This window comes from Sorghum bicolor, chromosome 5 (genome assembly GCF_000003195.3).
Source record: "Sorghum bicolor cultivar BTx623 chromosome 5, Sorghum_bicolor_NCBIv3, whole genome shotgun sequence".
Classification (NCBI taxonomy): domain Eukaryota; kingdom Viridiplantae; phylum Streptophyta; class Magnoliopsida; order Poales; family Poaceae; genus Sorghum; species Sorghum bicolor.
In genome coordinates, this window is record NC_012874.2 from 385,737 (window position 1) to 406,898 (window position 21,162).

The window sequence follows — 21,162 nt, forward strand, 5'->3', positions numbered from 1 at the left end:
GGCAATTTGCAGAGATAATTCCTTCTTAAGAATTCTGGAAAGCTGAAAGTGTTAGTTCTCAGGGAAACAACGACAGTGCACATATTGGTTTACTAGAGTATAACCACTTAACCAGAAATAGAGGATTATGATGATTTGAATTCGAACAATAGTGATCTTTGCATTCAGGCGCTTAACTAAAAGCTTTAGATTAATCATCATTCATGCTAGGCAAGGATGCTGCTGGCCATCAGCCTATCACCCTTTTGTTGCTTGAGATGCACTCAGTAGTGTTTCAGTCCTTTGTTTATTCGCATGCTACAGTCCTATCTATAATGGTTGGTGTGGGTGGATTGGTACAGCCCACTTCTACATTCTGATATTCTAACGTTTTTTATTTATTTATTTTTTGTTTTTTGTGGAAAATAATACTAGTGACATGTAGATAATATCTGGAACACACATGATACTCATTTACAGACCATTTTGCAAATTCAGACACGACAACTGTAGTACACCGATGTATACACAAAAACTTTCTATTTCTGATTTCCGTACAAGGGCTATCCTAACTACTTTGACCTGCAAAAAAATTTCATCTCTACAACAACTTCCAAATAGTCCGACACTGCCCCCCTTTTTTGTGGTTAGCCCAAGGGTCAGTGTTCAGGTTTCTTGAGTATCACTACTTTTTCTATAGCTGGACCATATAGCCATGTGCAGGTGTGTGCTGCTCCCATTGCCAACGTAGAGGCTCGATAGGTGACCATAAAAGAGGAGAGCTAAGTACCATGGTTCCTGAAGAAAGAATGAAGACAGAGGCCACTCACAAGGCAATAGCAACAGGTGGCAAGATGACGGTGCTCCATTCTCCAGTTGGAGTGAGGAGCATCGTGACCTCCTTGGTGGCTTTCTTCATCTTGGCTAGCTCCATCGTCTTCCTCCTTGACAGAGGCCAGGAACAGCAAGTGCAAATGGCAGTCGAGCATGGACGCCAAGAAGTGCAGGGGGACGCCAGCAACGAGGAGTGCAACTGGTCGAGGGGGCGGTGGGTGTACGACAACGTGTCCCGGCCATTGTACAACGGGCTCAAGTGCGCCTTCATCTTCCCCGAGGTGGCCTGTGACAAGTATGGCAGGAAGGATGTCATGTATCAGCACTGGAGATGGCAGCCTCATGGATGCGACCTCCCAAGGTATGGTGATTATTACAGATTTCCCAAGTATTTTTAGATCAAGCCCAAAAAGTTCAGCATATCTGAAGGTGCAGTTTTTGAATGATAAGATCTGTCAGTACAAGTCAAGAATTTTCCAAGGGTAGTAAATGTTTTTGTTTTATAGAAGCGTAAAAACACTGAGATAATCTGTAACTGGATAAAAACACAGGATACTACAGCAGAAAGGAAGAAATAGTACTGACATTGCAAAACTGATCTCATTAGAGTTGTTAGCTTGAGGGACTGGAGGCCAACAAGAAACTAATTAAACATGCACGGTACCTAATTGACAGTGAAAGATCCTACCTTTTATTTACCATTTGTACCATTTCAAAAGCTTGTATGTAAGAGTAGGAGATTCAAATTTAGCATAACTTTGCATGGTAGTTTTGACATGCTGTCTGAATTTTACTTTTTCAAAACAGATTTGATGCCATCAAGCTGCTTGAAAAGCTGAGGAACAAGAGATTGGTGTTTGTGGGTGACTCAGTCAACAGGAACCAATGGGTGTCTCTCGTGTGCATGGTGGAGGCCTCAATACCTGATGACAGGCTCAAGATACGCATCTTCAATGGCTCACTCATCTCCTTCAAGGCATTGGTATGCTTCCCTTCACAAATCTACAGCCTACAAAAACAAACATTTTTTGTTAGCCGGTTTGAACATATAATCATTTTTTTTCAGGAATACAATGCAACAATAGATTTCTACTGGTCGCCACTACTGGTGGAGTCTAATAGCGACAACCCCATTATCCACCGGGTGGAGTACCGAATTATAAGGGCAGACAGAATTGAGAAGCATGCCAGTGTCTGGAGGGATGCTGACATCATAGTCTTCAATTCTTACCTGTGGTGGAGGAAGCAGAAGGATGACATGAGGATGAAGGTCATGTAAGTGCATCTCTATCCTTCCTAATCATAGCTCATAGGTATTGCACTGTCAGTTTCACATACCAGAAAAAAAAGATACCAGATCTGGTAATTTAAAATGCACTAATAACATAGTAGTTACCAACTGCAATCAGTGAATAGGTTATTAACACTTGCATGTGCAGGTATGGCTCATTTGAAGATGGTGATGCAAAATTAGATGAAATGGAAATGGTCGATGGTTTCGAGATAGCTCTCAAGAAACTAACCGAATGGCTTGGAGAGAATATTGACAGGAACAAGACTAGGATCTTTTTTGCAGGATCGTCACCAACACATTCCTGGTGAGAGAGATACCCATGAATCATTTGCAACACCAATACTACAATACCAACATCTCCATGACATCCAGTGTTTACATGTGTTACTTTCAGGGCTAGCAACTGGGGTGGAGAAGACAAGAACAAATGTCTTAATGAAACGGAGCCAATCTACAAAAAAGGTTACAAAGCTGCAACTACGGACTACAGCTTGATGGCCACGGCCAAGTCCTATTTCCGAACATTGGAGCCAAAAGGCATACATGTTCAGATACTGAACATCACTGAACTGTCTGACTACCGCAAGGACGGGCATCCTACGGTGTACAGGAAACAATTTGTTCCTCTAACGAAGGAGCAAATTGCAGACCCAGCCAGTTATGCAGATTGCACACATTGGTGCCTCCCCGGAGTTCCTGATGTGTGGAACGAGTTTTTATATGGCTACCTCGTGCACAAATGATGTACAAAATGTCAGGTTCCTTTTACCCCTTATATAAATATATGTACAGATGACATACACCATCTAGATTAGGCTGCTTTCATTTGTGCAGAGAATTGTTGCCCCATTACACTTACATTACATGTATTGTAGAGACAAAAGGAGAAAAGCAAGAGTCTATCTGTAAAGATTGGAAACATTCAGAGAATGACATGTGCAGCGATGTACTATTTGTAGGCATCTGACAGGGCAACATATTTCTGCAAATCTCAAAGAAATGTAGCATGGCAAAGAACACCAATGTCCTGGAATCCTGGATGTCTCTGAAATGGATTCAGTTCATCCAGACCGGCAGGCAGGCGAGGAAGAAAAGCAGGACATTTGACCGGTGGGTAAGGAGAGGAGCAACCTGAGCAAAAAGTGCTATTCCACGTTGTCGCTGGCCCGCCGCGCGCAGTAGCAGCAGCAGCAGCAGCATACGGAACCCGTGGAGGGAGCACGACGCCATCGCCGCGCGCAGGCCCACATCGAAACGCGCCACCATGGCCACTGGTCACCGCCGGCGGCCGCCGCAACTCGGCAAAGCTTACGGGCTACGGGTGGATGCCGTGACATTTGACAGACGAAGCCCAAATTAATTGGGCCTCAGCAGTTACAAGACGAGCAGCCCATATATGGGAGGGTACCGTACATTCACATGGATTGCGAGAGAGAGAGAGAGAGAGCTATATTGCGAGAATGTGCATATGTAACGGTAAACTATAGAAAATGTCTTATTTATTTATTTATTATTAATGAGGGAGTTATCACCGTGTTTAGTTCCCCTTTCATTCCAAAAAATTATGGGTTTGGTTCATCATTTTGCATAATAGAACTAAACATCATATAAATTTTTTGGCAAAATAGTTATCATTCTCCATTTTGGATTTTGGTCTCAAGAGGAAAAAAAATCCAAAAGAGCCTCAACAGGCCATAATGAGGGTAATAAATTCTGTATTTTGGCTAAAAGTTTGGCATTTTCAATTTTATCATTTCAAAGTAGTTGGTATTTTGTATTTTGCATTCTATGGGGAACCAAATAGGCCCGAAAGAAGAAGAAGAAGAAGGAAAGGAGTAACTAAAATTCCCAAGTCTGGTAACAACTTACATTTAGCGGTAAGTGGTAAGGTCTAAACCGAGTTACATTATGATCTAGGTTGACAACATTCTTTGTTTCAAAAACAAGATGACAAACATTTCGACCCTCATCCTTCACGTGTGCGCCAATATGGAGAGCGGCACATGCATCTTCTTCCTCTCGTCTTCCTCCCCTCTCTCCCTCTGTGCTAATCTCCCTCCTCTTGTCCGTTGGCCAGCCCGCTGGCGACCTCACCACCCACCATTCCCTTGTCGAATGAACCCACCCTTCCCTAATCCCAATCCAAGAGTTCACTAGCGACTTCTGCCCTGCCAGCCGGCCATGGTCGCTAAGTCCCCTGTAACCTTCTTCACAACCGACGACGAGGTGTGCCTGCCCCTCCTTGTGGGCACACACAGGTCCAGCCCACGTCGTGCCCGCCCCCGCTATTGATGCACGACCAAGGTTTTGGAATTTATTTTGGAAAAAAATTGGTCGGACGAATTTCGGATATTTTGGACTCAATTCGATGAATTTTCAGAGATTTGAATCACAAATTTTTTTTCAGACCTAATTGGAATGGACAAATTTTACCTAACCCTTTCTTTTGGTCTTTGGAGCCACTCATTTCTTGCTATGCTTAAAGAAGGCATGCAAAAAGGGTCTGTGATTCGTACCGAGTAGGGTTATTTTAAGATACCAAACCAAACCAAAGATAGAATGTGTTCGTTTGTGATATTACCTCTAGGTACTTGCATCAGATTAAATTATCATAGTGCCCCCGAACAACTGCAATAATGAGGATCAACCCTACTACTTTTTTTGGGGTGGAAAGTATGGAAAGGAAGGCAAACAAAAGGCAAGGCTAATCATTGATTGTCTTTGCACAACTAAACGTTTTTCAGCAGTTTTTCTTTAAAACACCGCATTGTCTTCAAAAGCAACACATTTGTATCTCACTTATTTTTGTTGATACACTGATAGGCCAATATGATGGCCCCCTTTGATGCCATGTGCACACATTTGGGCAAAAGTCTGCAGTGGTTGACTCAGAATTACTAAATTAATCTGAAGTATGCACGCATGTGTTGTGCAAAACATGTAGCTTTACAGTGTATCCTTAAGAAAAGAAGAAGAGCGAGTAACTGTGTAGCTTAAAATAGAATGCTCAATTTACTCTTAAGTTTATGCATAGATAGGCCAAATTGATCATTACCAATTCCCCTTTTTAATATGAATCCTGCCACACAATAAAAAGGACCACAAACTGTATCGTGCCTCACAGCAATGCTTCATATTTATGTAGGGACAAGGGGACCATGACGAACTTAAATTATTCACTAGTGTACTGCTTTGGACAGAACGGGCAATTTGCATAGATAATTCCTTCTTAAGAATTCTGGAAAGATGAAAGTGTTAGTAGTTCTCAGGGAAACAAAGACAGTGCACATATTGGTTTACTAGAGTATAACCAGAAATAGAGGATTATGACGATTTGAATTCAAACATTAGTGATCATTGCATTCAGGAGGTTAATAGGTTTAGATTAATCATTATTTATGCTAGGCAAGGATGCATGCTGGCCATTAGCTCATCGCCTTTTTTGTTGCTTGAGATGCACTCATTGGTCTTTTGGAGGTGACACACTCAGTAGTGTTTCAGTCCTTTGTTTATTGGCATGCTAACAGTACTAGCTAGTCCTATCTATAATGGTTGGTGTGAGTGGATTGGTGCAGCCGTCGGTGACACAAATAAACACTTCTACATTCTGATATTCTAACCTTTTTGTTTCATTTTTTTATTTTTTTGGGAAAAAATAGTACTAGTGACAGGTAGATAATATCTTTACCACACACGATACTCATCCGTAGATGATTTTGCAAATTCAGACAGTAGTATTATAACCGTAATACACCGATGTATACACAATAACTTTCTATTTCTGATTTCCGTACAAGGGCTATTCTAACTACTTTGAACTGCAAAAAGATTCATCTCTACAACAACATTCCAAACAGTCCGACACTGCCCCCCTTTTTGGTGGTTAGCGAGCCCAAAGGTCAAAGCTCAGGTCGCTTGAGTATCACTACTTTTTCCAGTGCTGGACCATATAGCCATGTGCTGGCGTGTTGCTAGCAGCATTGCCATTGTACAGTCTCAAAAGGTGACCATAAAAGAGGAGAGCTAAGCACTCGGCTCCTGAAGAAAGAATGAAGACAGAGGCCACTCACAAGGCGATAGCAGCAGGTGGCAAGATGACGGTGCTCCACTCTCCGGTTGGAGTGAGGAGCATCGTCACCTCCATGGTGGCTTTCTTCATCTTAGCCAGCTCCATCGTCTTCCTCCTTGACAGAGGCCAGGAAGAGCAAGTGCAAATGGCAATCGAGCATGGACGCCAAGAAGTGCAGGTGAAGCTGGAAGCTGGGCTCCAAGAACCAGCGATCAGAGGGACAACTGACGAGGGGGACGCCAGCAATGAGGAGTGCAACTGGTCGAGGGGGCGGTGGGTGTACGACAACGTCTCCCGGCCATTGTACAACGGGCTCAAGTGCACCTTCATCTTCCCCGAGGTGGCCTGTGACAAGTATGGAAGGAAGGATGTCATGTATCAGCACTGGAGATGGCAGCCTCACGGATGCGACCTCCCAAGGTATGATGATTAATTACAGGTTTCCCACTTATTTTTAGCCCAAGCCAAACACTGAGATAATCTGTAACTGAATAAAAACCTACAGTAGGATAGAACAACAGAAAGGAAGGAACAACTAGTACTGAGATTGCAAAGCTGATCTCACTAGAGTTGTTAGCTGGAGGCCAACAAAAACTAATTAAACATGCACGGCAACTAACTGACAGTGAAAGGTCCTACCTTTTATTTTACCATCTGTACCATTTCAAAAGCTTGTATGTAAGAGTAGAAAGGAGATCATATTTAGCATAACTTTGCATAGAATTATTTGACATGCTGTCTGAATTTTACCTTTTCAAAACAGATTTGATGCCATCAAGCTGCTTGAAAAGCTGAGGAATAAGAGATTGGTGTTTGTGGGTGACTCAGTCAACAGGAATCAATGGGTCTCTCTTGTGTGCATGGTGGAGGCCTCAATACCCGATGACAGGCTCAAGACACGCATCTTCAATGGCTCACTCATCTCCTTTAAGGCATTGGTATGCTTCCCTTCACAAATCTACAGGCTAGAGGCTACAGAAACCAACAATTTTATTTGGTTAGCCTGTTTGAACATATAATCATTTTCAGGAATACAATGCAACAATAGATTTCTACTGGTCACCACTACTGGTGGAGTCTAACAGCGACAACCCCATTATCCACCGGGTGGAGTACCGGATCATAAGGGCAGATAGAATTGAGAAGCATGCCAGTGTCTGGAGGGACGCTGACATCATTGTCTTCAATTCTTACCTGTGGTGGAGGAAGCAGAAGGATGACATGAGGATGAAGGTCATGTAAGTACATTTCTAACCTTCCTAATCATAGCTCATAGGTATTGCACTGTCAGTTTCGCATATTAGAAAAAAAAACCAGAACTGGTAATTTAAAATGCCCTAACATAGCTAATTAATGTGATTTGGAAAGTTTCTGGCTGGCTATTCGCCCAGCACAGACTCACTCTATTCTTATCTTCTCATTCTTACATAAAGCCCTCTTACAAACAACTATTTACATCAACAATAGCTACCAAATGCAATCAGCGAATAGGTAATAATAAAACTTGTATATATATGCAGGTATGGTTCATTTGAAGATGGTGATGCAAAGTTAGACGAAATGGAAATGGTTGATGGTTTCGAGATAGCTCTCAAGAAACTAACCGAATGGCTTGGGGAAAATATTGACAAGAACAAGACTAGGATCTTTTTTGCAGGATCATCACCAGCACATTCCTGGTGAGAGAGATACCCATGAATCATTTGCAAGACGAATACTACAATACCAACATATCTCACATATGTTACTTTTTTTTCAGGGCTAGCGACTGGGGCGGAGAAGACAAGAACAAATGCCTGAATGAAACAGAGCCGATCTACAAAACCGGATACAAAGCTGCAACTACGGACTACAGCTTGATGGCCACGGCCAAGTCCTATTTCCGAACACTGGAGCCGAAAGGCATACATGTTCAGATACTGAACATCACAGAGCTGTCCGACTACCGGAAGGACGGGCATCCGACCGTGTTCAGGAAACAGTTTGCTCCTCTAACGAAAGAGCAAATCGCGGACCCAGCCAGCTATGCGGATTGCACGCATTGGTGCCTCCCTGGAGTTCCTGATGTCTGGAACGAGTTTTTATATGGCTACCTCGTGCACCAAATGATGAGTAAATTGTAAAATGTCAGGTTTGTTTTACCCCTTATATATAATAATAATAATAATAATGTACAGATGGCATACTCCATTTAGATTAGGATGCTCTTGCGCAGAGAATGGTTGGACCTATTACATTTACATGTACATGTACAGACAGAGAAAAGCAAGGATCTGTCTGCGCATCACCTAATGGGATCACTGGTGTACTATTTCTTTATACACATATAACCGAGCAACATGGTTTTGTAAGAAATTTGTCATGGCAAAGAATGATTAACTGTCCTAGACTCGTACATGTCCCTGAAATCCAGTTCAATTCAATCCAGCCATACCAGGCAAAGCAACAAAAGCACACTTGACATTTGAGTGGTGGGTACTGTACAGTACTGGGTAGGTCAAGGAGAGGAGAGAAGAGCAACCTGAAGGTGCTATCGCTGCTGAGCCGAACACAGGTTCGTTCCAGTTGTCGCCGGTCCGCCGCACACCGCAGCATACAACACCCGCCGACCCGCGGGGAGGGCGCGTCGTCGTCGTCGTCGTCGCCGCCGCCCTGGAACGCTGCGGCCTGCGGCGGCTGGGGGTGTCCGGTGGCCAGCCCAACAACGGCCCAAATTTATAGGCTACGGGAGGGATATAAGGCCAACCCAAAACCATGCGGCCCGACAACGGCCCAGCCGTCGCGGCCTGCGATCCCCTCCTGGTCTCCGCCGCCGCTTCCCGAGTCCGACGACGGTAACGCCGCCGCTGACGCCTCAGGCTCAGGCTTGGTCCTCCTCGACAGGTGGTGCTACATCGCCAACCTCGTCAACGCCACCACCAGCTAAGCTTGCGCATCCGGTGGCCTTCCGCGCCGCCGGCCCGCCCGCCACGCCACTTGTCTCTCCCACTCCACTTGTGCGTCCACTGCCCCGGCGTCGACTTTCCCCAACGCATATATGGCCACTGCATCTCTTGCATGCACACGATGTCAGCTATGAGCGAGGCAAATCGTCGAACAAATGGAAGCCAGGGCCGCCGAACCGTCCTCCACGGCGCCGGCTGCCGCCGCCAATCTCCCTGCTCCGCCGTACCACCACTGCCCAGCTCCAGCTGATGAGGTTGCAACGCCGCCGCCCAAACCGAAGCCGAAGAAATCAACCGCGGGGCCGGGGCTGAGGACCCCCCTCGCCGTCGGTTCAGGTGTCCGGGTACTCTCTGCACGATCTGCTGCTGCTGCTGCTTCTGAGGCCGCCGGGACGAGCGTGGATGAGAGCCTCGAGATTGTTGCGGTGGTGGTGGCGGCGCGGGGGCGCAGAGCAGTGCGTGGCGCCCGCTCTGGCGTCCCGAGGAACGCACGACGGCACAAGTGATCTTCTCTGGTGAACCCTCAATGACTCTCAAAGTGAGCCTCAAATTTGGTTCATGATCTGGCAAGCGACATTGTTTTCCTTAATAATTTTAGGAGCCTTTGTTTGCTGGAATTTCAGGTACTCCCTGTACTTTTGTTCGGTGCTAAATATGGGGGCCTTGTTACAGTGTGCAGGCTTGCAGCTGCAGGTATAATCGAATGCACAAGGTACTCTTGGCATGACTTTTGTAACATATAAAATGTTGTGTTTGCTGCAAACTGCATGATTTTTCACCAGTTTTACAGTCCCAAAGCTATATAGTTGTTATTCATCAAGTCAAATTCATAAAAGTGGTGTGATTCACTTACCACTAGCTAGTGACACAATATTTGTTCTCTTTAGCAATCCTTCTCAGCAAAAGACTGAATACTCTGTTACCTCAGTTGAGATTTTTTTTTTCTCAATCACGCAAAAGGCTTGCGCGTATTTTCATTAAGGAGAAAGAAGTTGAAGTACAAGTGGACGGTTTGAAAAGGAGCACGCCCTGTCCCCCCCCCCCCCCTTACAAAGAGTTAGGCTATTACTCGCTGGAGGAACCTCCCTAAATGCTTAGCGCCGGCCGTGATCCAAAGCTCCGCTTGATGCTTAATCAGTGCCTTGAGCGCGTCTAGCTGAGTCGTTGCTCCGCGGAAACACCTCGCGTTGCGTTCCTTCCAGAGCTCCCATGCTATTAGCGCAAACATGGTGTCCGCTCCCTTGGCGTAGGCTGTCGGCCATAGCACCCGCCAAGTTCCCCACCACTCGACCATGGTCCCATCTGGCTGTTGCTGCACTTGACCTCCCAGAGCCGCCGCTGCTTCGACCCAAAGCTGTCGCGCGAAGGGACATTGGACGATGATGTGATCAATCGTTTCTGCCTGCTGGTCACACAGGAAGCAGGCGTCATGAGCTTCGAGTCCGTGGCGACGGCGTCTATCCGCTGTCCAGTGGCGTCTGCGCAAGGTCAGCCAGAGGAATAGCTTGACGCGAAGCGGCGCCCACACTTCCCAGACACGCACGCAGCCCGGGATGGGGTGCGAGCCGATGTGCAGCGCCTGATATGCCGACCTGACGGAGAAGCTCCCGTCTGGACTCCATCGCCATACCAGGAGGTCCGGGTCATTGTTGAGCTCGACGTCGCGGATGGCGTGCCAGACCCGCAGATATTCTGCTGCTGCTGGGACGGTGATCCCGCCAGAGATGGTCTGTACCCAGTGGTGTCCGGGCATGGCCTCCGCAACTGTCAGTCGATTGGCGATGCGCTTGGAAACGAAATTCATCAGCGTCGGCGCCATGGCCCTGATAGAGACCCCTCCAATCCAGCTATCTAGCCAGAACAGGGTTCGTTGGCCGTTCCCGACGATCGTCCTTGTGGAGGCCCTGAAGAAGTCTGTCGCCTCCTTGGATTGCCTCAGTGGCAGCGCTGCCCACGCCCTCTCTGCGTCATTGTGTTGCAGCCAGATCCATTTTGCTTGAAACGCGGTGTTCACGAGCTTCAGGTCCGGAATTCTGAGCCCCCCTAGCTCCTTCGGTCTGGTGCACGTTTTCCAGGCCACCATGCATTTCCCGCGGGCGTCACCGTCCTTGCCACTCCAAAGGAATCGGCGACAAATCCTATCGATCTCCGTTCTGGCCCACGGTGGCAGCCCATCTGCAAGCATGCAATAGATTGGGATGGCCGATAGTACTGACTTCACCCAAATCAATCGGCCGCTCTTCGCCATGAGCGGCCCGTGGCAAGCAGGCAGCCTGCGCTCGACAGCGTCAACAGTGCGACGGATTTGCTCCTTCGGCAGTTTGGTTGTACTGAGGGGCAACCCCAGGTATCTGATTGGGAAGGCCGCAATCCGGCAGCCGAGGATCTGCTGTAGTTCCGGCAATATTCCTTCGGCACCGAAGATGTTCGTGATGGAGCATTTGGCCATGTTAGTAGCCAAACCTGAGACCTCCTCAAAGATCTGGAGAATCCCTTTGATCGCCGTGGCCTCACTGACATTCGGGAACGCGAACAGAATGACGTCATCCGCATACAGGCTGCACTGGAATCTGATCCTGCCGTCGGCAAGGTTTCGGAGAACCCCGGCCTCCCGCGCTGCGTTGAATAGCCTGGCGAGCACCTCCATGGCGCAGATGAACAACATTGGGGACAGAGAATCGCCTTGGCGAACCCCTCTCTGATGCCGAATTTTCCTTCCCACTTGTCCGTTCAGCAAGATGCTCGAAGACGCGGTGGATAGCAGCGTTGCTATCCAGCGCCTCCAGCGAACCCCAAACCCCATTGCTTGCAACACGTCAAGGAGGAACGACCATTGCACCGTATCGAACGCCTTTGCGATGTCAAGTTTCAGCAGAATCTTCGATGTCCTGGTCTTGCGCAGCAGCACCGCAGCGCGTTGGATGTATTTGAAGTTGTCATGGATTGATCGGCCCCGGATAAATGCGTTCTGCTCGTGCGAGATCAGTGATTGCATCCTTGGAGCTAACCTTAACGCTAGGATTTTGGAGATCAGCTTCGCCACGCTGTGGATCATAGTAATAGGCCTGTAGTGTGCCGGCTCGCAGGCGTCCGCCGTCTTCGGCAACAGCACGATGAGTGCCCCGTTGAGGCGGCCGAAGGCCTTGCAGTCCCCGAACAACGTGGCATTGATGGCAGCCAATACATCATGCTTAATGACCGACCAGGAGTGCTTGTAAAACGCGCCCGTGTAGCCATCCGGCCTAGGGGCTCTGTCAGGTGGCAATGCCTTGATTGCATTCCAGACTTCCTCTTCGGACACCGCTTGCTCCAGCAAGGCGAGGTCCTGCCGTTCGATGCCCAGTGCCGCGAAGTCCACTGTCCCTTCCGCGTGGCCTGCCGTGCCAAAGACTCCCCTGAAGTGTTCGAAGATTGCTTGCTCCATCGCGTCATGGCTCGATGTGAAGTCGCCGTTCACCTTTAGCCTGGTAATTGTGTTCTTTCTTTTCCTCCCTGCGGCAAGTAGGTGGAAATAGCGAGTGTTTGCATCGCCGTCGGCCAGGTAGCGCACGCGTGCCCGCTGTCTTGCTATTGTGCGGTCCAGCGAAGACAACCCGAGGCATTTGCGTTTGAGATCTGCCCGTAGTGTCCGTTCGGAGTCGGATAACGTGCGGGTGTCGCCAAGTCGATCCAACTTGAGGATGATGGCCCTTGCCATGATCAGCTGCTCTCTGATGCACCCAATCTTCCTGGCAGCCCAGCTCCTTAGTTCGTTTGCAAGATGCCTGAGCAAGGCGTCAAGACGCGCAATCGGATCCTGGATGTCCTCCCGCTGCACCCATCCCTGCTGGAGCACCTCCTAGTAGTCAGGGAACTTGGGCCAGTGCAGCTCGAAGTGAAATCTTGGCGTTGTGGATAGAAGAAGGTTGGTCTGCAGGTGAAGGGGGCAGTGATCGGAGGCGTCCGAGGCTAGCGCTTGCAGGTGGCAGGCTGGGAATTGCTCCTCCCATTCCATGGATGCCAGGACTCGGTCCAGCCGAACCAGTGTGGGATGGTCTCTTTCATTGCTCCATGTGTAACGACGGCCATGAAGATGGATGTCTAGGAGCTGCAGCGCAGCTACGGTGTCACGAAACGCTCTCATTGTTCGGCGGTTGATGCGTGTGTTGTTCTTGTCGGCTTCGTTCAGGATGAGATTGAAGTCACCGATCACCGCCCACGCTCCGTCACAAAGGTCACGGATGGCCTCCAGTTCCTCTAGGAACAGCCTCTTCTCCGCCTCTTCCTGTGGTCCGTAAACCGTGGTCAGCCACCAGGGCTCGCGCGTGTGGGTTACGACCTTCACGGTGCAAGTGAAGCATCCGATGAACGGTTGTTGCAGCTCAACGTCTGGAGCTTGGGCAGCGACCAAAATTCCCCCACGGGTGTTGACAGACGGTACATAAGCGAAGTCCCTGTAATTAGCGCCTAGCATGGAGGCTACGGTCCACTGAGTTACATCATTAAGCTTGGTTTCGACGAGGCAAACGATGTGGGCGCGCGCGCCGTTCATCATCGTGCGCACGTTGTCACGACGCGCTGCGGCGTTCAATCCGCGCACGTTCCAGCACACTATTGTCGTATTATCCATGGAGATGTGCTACCGACGCGAGGCCTGAGGTGTTCACGCTTGCTGCCGCGGCGCGCGTCTACGTCGCCGGCGCTCTTGCAGCGTTCTGCCCTCTGGGAACAGCTCTCTGAGTGCTTCGTCGTCTTCGGGCTTGCCTCCGAAGAGCGCGTCGAACTTACTATCGACTGTTGCCTCCGTGATGGCCGACGCGTGTCCCAGTCGCTTTAGCACGAGGTACTCCCCCCTCTTGGCAGTAGGGATCCTGGACAGGGTCTGTGCTGCGATCCTGCGGCTGCGCAGCGGCGGGCGTCTTGGAGACGGCGTCTTCGTCGGCGATGGTTTCTTGAGCAATGGTGTGGCCAAAGGTTTCTTGACCCTTCGCGCGAATACCTTGAATCGGCGCTGGGCTGATGCGGAGTCTTGCGGTGGCGGTGGCGCTTGCGGCTGTCGACGTTGGCTAACGGGGGTTCCCTGTTCCCCATCCGACACGACCAAGTCTGGTTGGGTCAACACTTCTTGGACGTCGCCTGTCCCAGCCTGCTTATGCGTGGTTGACTGGTTGGGCTGGAGGCCGCTTTCCGCTGGATGGGCTTTGGTGCCTTGCTCATGCCCCTGACGGCCTTGCGGTGAAATGCCTCCATCGGATATTAGGCTAGGCTCGCATGCCATGCTTGGGGGGCCCCTCATGTCAACTGCCTCGGTCTGACGCTGATCTTGGTAGGACGCCTCCGAGACCGGGCATGCCGTGCGCGTGAGTTCCGGCGCGGCCACTTCGCCCTGCTCATTGGGACATGCAGTGGGGGCCGTGGCCAGCGCCAACACCGAGGAGGCCCGCGCGCCTGCTGCAGGCGGGTCCCTAGGCGCTCGTGCCGCTTCCTCGTCCTTGCGGATCACGGAGGCGATCTTCTCCTTCTGTGAGTGGTCCTCGGGGTGTCTGCCCTGCTGCCCCTGAACCGGACAGACCGCAGGCCCATCCCTCTTCGCCTGGTGTGTCGCTGCGTAGGCATTGCCGCGCTGCAGCGCTGCTCGCGCTGGGTTGGTGGTTGGTTCGTCTTGTCGCGAGGCTTGCTTTGGAAGCCAAACCTGCTTCCCCTCCTTGCTTGGACCATGGTGACGTGCCGGCTTGTGCAAGGCCAGCCTTTGGTGAACTGGTACCCTCTCCATACCGTTGGGTCCTGTTCTGAGCGTGGCTGGCACCCTGACGCGGGGGCCCAGCCGCTGCTGGGCCGGGATTCTCGCCCTCCCGTTGGGCCCCACCCTTTGGGTGGCTGGAACCCTGGCACGTGGTCCCTCGGCATGGGCGTGCCGGCGTCCGCCGCCGCCATGGCCGTCGTGCTGGGACGGAGTCGCGCCATTCGGGGCGCCGCGCCGACAAGCGAACGGATGGAATCCCACACCGCCGCCCTTGGCAGAGTGGTGGCGAGTGCGGGTCCTTCGGTCGTCCGCCGGGTCGTCGGAGGAGGAGCTGTCACTGTCACTGGGCGGCGGCGCGAAGTCACGGACACATCGTAGATGGACAAGGATCTTGTACCGGAGCATGTCCTTCTTCGTCAGGAACGGCCGGGCGCCGCAGAAACGGACCCCCTCACCGGCTGCCTCGCCGGGCGGCGGCTCCGCCACACTCAGCCAGATGATCTTCGGCAAGGTGCTCGGGTCCCTGGACCAAGCCGTTAGCTTGTAGGCGCCGAGATCGTCGGCCGCCGCCGAAACCGCTTCGACCTCCTGGATCCAGCAGTAGGGGGCGAGGAGCTTGGCCGCCGTGTCCTCCCGCCAGACGTGCGGCGGCACCCCCTCTAGCTCGATAGAGAGCTTGTACTGCAGCGTGGACAGGTTAGCGTGCGCCACTCTCGACCATGGCAGCAGGACCAGCGGTGTTGTTCCGAACGGCACCGGCGAGGCCGCTAGTACCCGTTCCTTGGTTGCCGCATTGTTGCAAAAAATGATGAATCTTTCGGGGAAGTACTTCTTGACACGTATGTCATCTGCGTCAACTCCGGTCGCGGCTGTCACCGCCATCAGTACCTCGGACGTGTTGTGGTGGTCCGGATCTCCACTCGGCTGCGCCACCAGTGCCAGCTGCATAGCAGCCTCTGCGGCGTCCATGGCCGCGTCCCGCTGGATGTAACACTCGGCCTCCCGCGGCCGGAAAGCCGGGTGGCCAGGAGGTACTCCATCGGCGAACTCAGCGCACGGGTCATCACAGTTGTCGAGCTGGCGGGCCGGCTGGTGTCGCGTTGGCGGCGGCGGCGTTTCCCCCTCGGCAGCCGACCCCTGCGGCGTGTCGGCGCCGTCACGCCGCGGCCGGACGAAGCGGCGGTCCGGCTCGTGGTCCCTTCCGACGGCGTGCTCCCTGGGTCGCTTGCAATCCTTGGCGAGGTGCCGAGGGCTCATGCAGCGGGCGCATCGACGGGGTCGTGTACAGGTGGCGATCCGGTGCTTGGTGGAGAGGCAGTTGAGGCAGCGCCCATCGAACTCCGGCGGGATTCCCCTGGATGGCGACACAAGGCGCGGGCGGCGTCGCGGCGGCGAACGGCCCTCGGCGCGGTGCAGCACGAGCTGCCACCCATCCTTGTCCGGCGCGGATGCCCGGCGCTGAGAGCCGAGCCGCTGGTGATCGGTGGTTCGGTTCCCCGTCTGCTGCCCGATCCGCAGCTTTGCCAGGACGCGCTGTCCGGCCTCGGTGTTGCCCGCTTCCCGCCGCGCGGCTGCCCGTGCACGGCGCCGCCGCCGACTCTGGGTCTTGGTGGGGGCGTCCTGACGCGCCTCGGCCGCGGACTCTCCCGGGCCTTGGCTGTCATGGGGCGCTCCGTCCGTCGAGGCCGCCGCCGGCGGTGAAGCCGACGCTGTGCGGCGCATCCCGCAGGTCGCTGCTTCCAAGTAGGAGAGGGGCTCTGGCGAGGTCTCGCGGTAGTCGCTGTCGGAGTCGTAGGAGGCGACCTCCCAGCGCTCCGCCTTTCCCCGACCAACGGATCTCTCCGCGGGGAAGAACGGCTCGGCGTCGGGCGAGAGAGGGGGAGAAGCGGCGCGGGTCTTACCTGCGGGCGGCGGCGACGAGGCGGCTGGTGAGGAGGCGTCCGGCGGTGCCTGGGCGGCGGAGATGGCTGGCGGTGCCTGAGTGGCGGCCGCCAGGCTGTGGGAGGGGGGAGACATCTTCCGAGCTTCCGAGTCACACCGCTGAGGCCTTGGGTTCATGTCAAGAAGGATCACAGCAGATATCATAGAATCTATAGAAGGCTCTTCACCTCGTTTCAACAACCTGGATAGCCTCCAGAGGCACCTGGGAAACCTTCTAGTTGAGATTTTGAGAGATCAGGGTCTAGAAGCATGGAAGTCTTGCCCATGCAAAAAACTTGTTGCAGCTATGGTAATAATGACAATGTGCTGGAACATGTTTAGTGTGAAGATACGCATCATGGCAGATATATCTAACTAATATGGCTGGCACGGTTAACATATTTTCTAGCTAAATTCGATGAATTTGAGAAACATCACTGCTTCTCATCTGATAGTGCTGGTGCTATTACAGTTCTCCCAGAGTTTTAAGTGTGCCATCGTGTACGCCTGTAGCATCTTTGGGCCCACTGCAGGTGTATGGATAGCTTAGTACTATCATATGGACAAAAAACTGCCCTTAATGTTTCCTCCTCTTCATCTCATCTACAAGTGGGCCTCATTTGCCATCTCCTTCCCCCCACTCTCCCCAATCCATCTCCACTCTCCAGGTTGCGCTCATGGGCAGAGCTCCCTGGCGGCACGGCCAGCTCTGGGGCAGAGCTCCCCGGTGGCACAGCCAGCCCAGGAGCGCATACACGTACATGCAAAAACAGCTTACACAGACGTGCATAAGTTCATTCTCCTCTCTTCTCACTAATTATTTTTTGTTTCCCTTTCCAAAGCCACCGACAATGCTTCTTTACTCCAACTGTTCTCACAGAGCTGTTCCTTGTTTTGTGAATAATTTTCAGTTGAACCATGGGAGTAGAAATTGCTTTGCACTTTTCCATGTTCGCTTTCTTGAGCAGATCAATTGCATAACGTCTTTGTGACAATAGAGAATCCCTCTCCTGTCCAAAAAATATTGAAGTCGGTCTAAATCTTTGACAGCATCATCTACCATCAGTTTTAGGGGTGCTCACTCTTTTTTTTTGTGTTAACACTATGTCACTGGCACTTGGGCAGTAAAAACTGAGCATGCGTGACAACGCCAGAACCCAATCAAAACTCCCTGTATGTTCTAATCTGGCAGCTTTTGCTGCAACCTGTAAAAGTTAGTCCAATTAAACAACAGAGAACACAAAGCTTACAGCCTCTTCACCTCTTACAACAGACGAAACAGGTGATGAAAACTATGTGACCGAAAGGGACATATATATAGCTGTTATACTAGCATATTCCTCTTCTCTCCGACAAACTATCAATCAAATATAATACAAAAACACCAAGATCGATACACACAAGACACCATTAAACTAGTGATGATGTGTCAGATGCTATATACTGAGGAGAATATCTGGTGAAGTTTGCTAAGGAAGAGGGGCAAATAAAAGGTTGGCTATAGGGGCCATGGCAGAGAGTTCTTTGAACCTCTCTAGCTTAATCGATTTGGCAGCTTCAAATAGAAGCATGGAGAGAGGGTTGTCTCGGTTGATTCTGGTTTTGGTTATGGCTGTACTTGGCTGCAAAGCTGATCGTGATTTTGTGGCAGGTTCGCTACGGTTCACTTAATTATCGAATACTCTTGAATACTTCTTTCAGGCATCAAATAAATGATGTTTTGTAGTTGTGATCAACTGTCCCAAACTTGCACATTGAGTTGAAATCTCTCTTAAATTTGCAGATGGTGAATACATCATGGTCAGACGTAAGTCCAAGCCCTTGTTTTATGCTTATGCATCTACGCTGCGTACCTCATCAACATTCATGTACACTAAGAAGTCTTAACTCTACATTACGTGTTAACAAATTAAATTTCAGGTAGCACATTTGCAGTCCTGATAGTTTTTGCGTTCCTAGCAATCGGCGTCGCCATCGGGATAACCAGATACCTGAGGAACAAGAAGAAAGCAAACAAAACCACTACAGAATCATCACTGAAATTATCGCAAGGCAACTACAGGGTACATAAAGGGGAGGTGAGCAGCAAGTGGTCAGGCTTGTACAAATTCACCAAGGAGGAGATCGAGAGGGCGATCAACTATGCGAGCAGCAGGATCTACCTCGGCTCCGGTAGCGCAGGCCAGGTGTACCAGGGGGTGCTGCCCAGTGGGCAGCTTGTGGCAATCAAGCACATCCACAAGACGGCGATGTCGGGGTCCTTTATGAGGGAGGTGGAGCAGCTATCCAAGGTAAGGCACCCCAACCTGGTGTGCCTCTTCGGCTACTGTGACGAGGAGGGAGATCAGTACCTGGTGTATGAGTACTGTGCCAATGGAAACCTTGCCCAGAACCTACTGAGTAAGGGAAATAGATATAATTCAGCTTTATTTGAGGTCATCATCTAGTAGCTAGCACTTCTTGATCGGTTGATTCTGAAACTAATGCAACAATATTCTGTTCTTGATTGGTAGGAAGTGACTCTGCGCTACCATGGGAAACAAGAGTGAAGATCCTGAGGGACTGTGCATCTGTCCTGAGGTTTCTTCACACACACCCTGATGGATGCATTGTCCATAGAGACATCAAGGTGAGAATAGTGCTGGTTAAAATTTGCAGGTGTATATAACAACATGATCTCTTGCTATTGGAAATGGAACTCGATCTTACAATAATATGATCTCATTGTTGCAGCTCACAAACATCTTGCTGACAGAGGACAAGGTGCCGAAGCTGGCCGATTTCGGGCTGGCAAAAATGCTAGAAATGGAGGAGACCAAGGTGTTCACAGACGTGAGGGGAACCATTGGGTACATGGATCCCGAGTACATCACACACTCCAAGCTCACTTGTGCCAGTGACATATACAGCTTCGGTGTTGTCGCTCTGCAGCTTCTGTCAGGAAGGAAGGTCATAGAACTCGACATTGTTGCGCGTGATTCACTTACAAAGAAGGTAAAAATATACGATCTCCTATATTTCTCAGATGATATATACGCCAAGCATGTGGCAATGATTCTACAACTTCAGAAGCATGAGCTATTTTTTTTCATGTTTACTGAGCAAGGCCCGGTTATGTTCATTTACGGTATTATGATCCCTTGCATTATCAGCTCACATTTTCTATTTATATTAAATATTTGACAATATTAAGTTTTCATTTTTTTTATCTGAAGGCCAAGGATGTCGTGAGTGGGAAAAAGCCACTGGAGGAATTCATAGATCCACGTGTTAGAGATGATGTTGTCATAGAAGATTTCGTGTTAATACTGAAAATTGCAGTCCTTTGTGTTGCGAGCTCAAGTGTAGGGCGCCCCACCATAAAGGATGTGTTCGAGGAGATGGACAAAGCCTTGAGAAATACAACCATAAAGGTTCAAATTTTATCATCTACTATTGCATAGTGTTTTAAACTGGTCTGTGGTACTCTTAACTAATGTAAGGATCTTTTCTTTTAACCAATCAATTTACAAACTAAATGGATTTTATTTGGAAACAACACTGCTCTAGCCTTTGACCATGCAAAATCTCACATTATTCCCATTGGAGTTACATTGTTACCTGCAAAATCCTTGCATTTAGCTATGATGGGCCATATTAATATTGTCATTTTGCAGACTAAAGCAAGGAAGGAGATGAATGCAGCAAATTTGGTCATTCAATATGCGGAAGTGTTGGATGTATAGATCATATTATGCCTTCAGATATTACAACAATCTGCCTGGAAGTTCCAAGGCCATACTTCCATCACATGGGTAAAAGGTTCTGATGAAGATGGTCCGCGGTGAACAGATTTGACAAAGGTGTGGTTGCACTGTGGTGACTGATGTACCTGCAACAGTATTAGTTCTACGATAACAATTGCCTTGCGCGGTTGCCCGCATGTTGATACTTAAGGTTCTGTATAAGCACTTGTAATTAAATGAAGTGAAGAACTTATCTGTAAAATTCAGTCAAAATTTGGGCTAGGTGGGTGCAAGTTAGTATTAACAGATTTTACTGACTCTTGCACATGGCTCTATATATATCATCAGAGTTCATTCTTCGTTACCGGGAAGTGTACAACCACTACTTGCCTTTGCAGCTACGAGCTACCTGAAGCACACTTTATTATTCTCTTGCACATGGCTCTATATATATCTCAGACAAGATCACAAGAACATACCTGCAGTATTGCAAAATAGCAGTTGTACTGACTCTTCTTGGACTTCCAGGAAATAGGGAACCATGTGGAGCAGCAAGCATTAGGTCAACAGCTATATTTTTTGAAGCAAACCGTGCACGAGAGCTGCCAATTATATTAAAAAGAAGATTAGTCCAGACTGGGTAAGAGGTTAACAGCTGTAAGGTACCATTGTAC

At 49.8% G+C, this 21,162-nt stretch overlaps 3 protein-coding genes and 1 long non-coding RNA gene across 11 annotated transcripts; 3 read left to right on the forward strand and 1 right to left on the reverse strand.

Moving 5' to 3' along the window:
* On the forward strand, positions 727 to 3,649 carry LOC8067579 (protein trichome birefringence-like 34). Its single transcript, XM_021461895.1, has 6 exons — positions 727 to 1,174; positions 1,621 to 1,795; positions 1,880 to 2,088; positions 2,253 to 2,411; positions 2,502 to 2,860; positions 3,067 to 3,649. Exons 1-5 carry the CDS (start codon positions 771 to 773, stop codon positions 2,848 to 2,850), a joined length of 1,296 nt encoding a protein of 431 aa, XP_021317570.1. The 5' UTR covers positions 727 to 770; the 3' UTR covers positions 2,851 to 2,860; positions 3,067 to 3,649.
* On the forward strand, positions 5,799 to 8,531 carry LOC8067580 (protein trichome birefringence-like 34). The gene is made up of 5 exons (XM_002448821.2): positions 5,799 to 6,596; positions 6,940 to 7,114; positions 7,206 to 7,414; positions 7,697 to 7,855; positions 7,936 to 8,531. Exons 1-5 carry the CDS (start codon positions 6,157 to 6,159, stop codon positions 8,297 to 8,299), a joined length of 1,347 nt encoding a protein of 448 aa, XP_002448866.1. The 5' UTR covers positions 5,799 to 6,156; the 3' UTR covers positions 8,300 to 8,531.
* LOC110435840 lies at positions 6,386 to 8,838 on the reverse strand. The gene is made up of 3 exons (XR_002453698.1): positions 8,698 to 8,838; positions 6,927 to 7,148; positions 6,386 to 6,521 (listed from the first exon to the last, which is right to left on the reverse strand). It is a non-coding gene; the product is annotated as an uncharacterized LOC110435840 (long non-coding RNA).
* On the forward strand, positions 9,049 to 20,801 carry LOC8079973 (putative serine/threonine-protein kinase). Of its 8 annotated transcripts, none has more exons than XM_021461896.1 (8): positions 9,049 to 9,659; positions 9,745 to 9,833; positions 18,465 to 18,631; positions 18,723 to 19,163; positions 19,277 to 19,392; positions 19,497 to 19,757; positions 19,979 to 20,176; positions 20,420 to 20,801. In XM_021461896.1, the coding sequence occupies exons 3-8, from the start codon at positions 18,547 to 18,549 to the stop codon at positions 20,486 to 20,488; spliced, it is 1,170 nt and encodes a 389-aa protein (XP_021317571.1). In that variant the 5' UTR covers positions 9,049 to 9,659; positions 9,745 to 9,833; positions 18,465 to 18,546; the 3' UTR covers positions 20,489 to 20,801. The 8 variants fall into 8 exon arrangements, with proteins under 8 accessions (XP_021317571.1, XP_021317575.1, XP_021317574.1 ...); XM_021461900.1 differs by having other exon boundaries at positions 9,051 to 9,659; positions 18,465 to 18,570; positions 18,684 to 19,163; XM_021461899.1 differs by having other exon boundaries at positions 9,051 to 9,659; positions 18,547 to 18,570; positions 18,684 to 19,163.

Excerpts from the sequence above, each read along its gene's own strand:
- LOC8067579 (XM_021461895.1), top strand. The coding sequence starts at position 771 with ATGGTTCCTGAAGAAAGAATGAAGACAGAGGCCACTCACAAGGCAATA. Across the intron at positions 1,175-1,620 it reads CATGGATGCGACCTCCCAAG|ATTTGATGCCATCAAGCTGC; the intron begins GTATGGTGATTA and ends TTTTCAAAACAG. Across the intron at positions 2,089-2,252 it reads GACATGAGGATGAAGGTCAT|GTATGGCTCATTTGAAGATG; the intron begins GTAAGTGCATCT and ends TTGCATGTGCAG.
- LOC8067580 (XM_002448821.2), top strand. The coding sequence starts at position 6,157 with ATGAAGACAGAGGCCACTCACAAGGCGATAGCAGCAGGTGGCAAGATG. Across the intron at positions 6,597-6,939 it reads CACGGATGCGACCTCCCAAG|ATTTGATGCCATCAAGCTGC; the intron begins GTATGATGATTA and ends TTTTCAAAACAG. Across the intron at positions 7,856-7,935 it reads TCATCACCAGCACATTCCTG|GGCTAGCGACTGGGGCGGAG; the intron begins GTGAGAGAGATA and ends CTTTTTTTTCAG.
- LOC8079973 (XM_002448822.2), top strand. The coding sequence starts at position 18,273 with ATGGCAGAGAGTTCTTTGAACCTCTCTAGCTTAATCGATTTGGCAGCT. Across the intron at positions 18,415-18,546 it reads TGATCGTGATTTTGTGGCAG|ATGGTGAATACATCATGGTC; the intron begins GTTCGCTACGGT and ends TTAAATTTGCAG. Across the intron at positions 18,571-18,683 it reads TGAATACATCATGGTCAGAC|GTAGCACATTTGCAGTCCTG; the intron begins GTAAGTCCAAGC and ends ATTAAATTTCAG.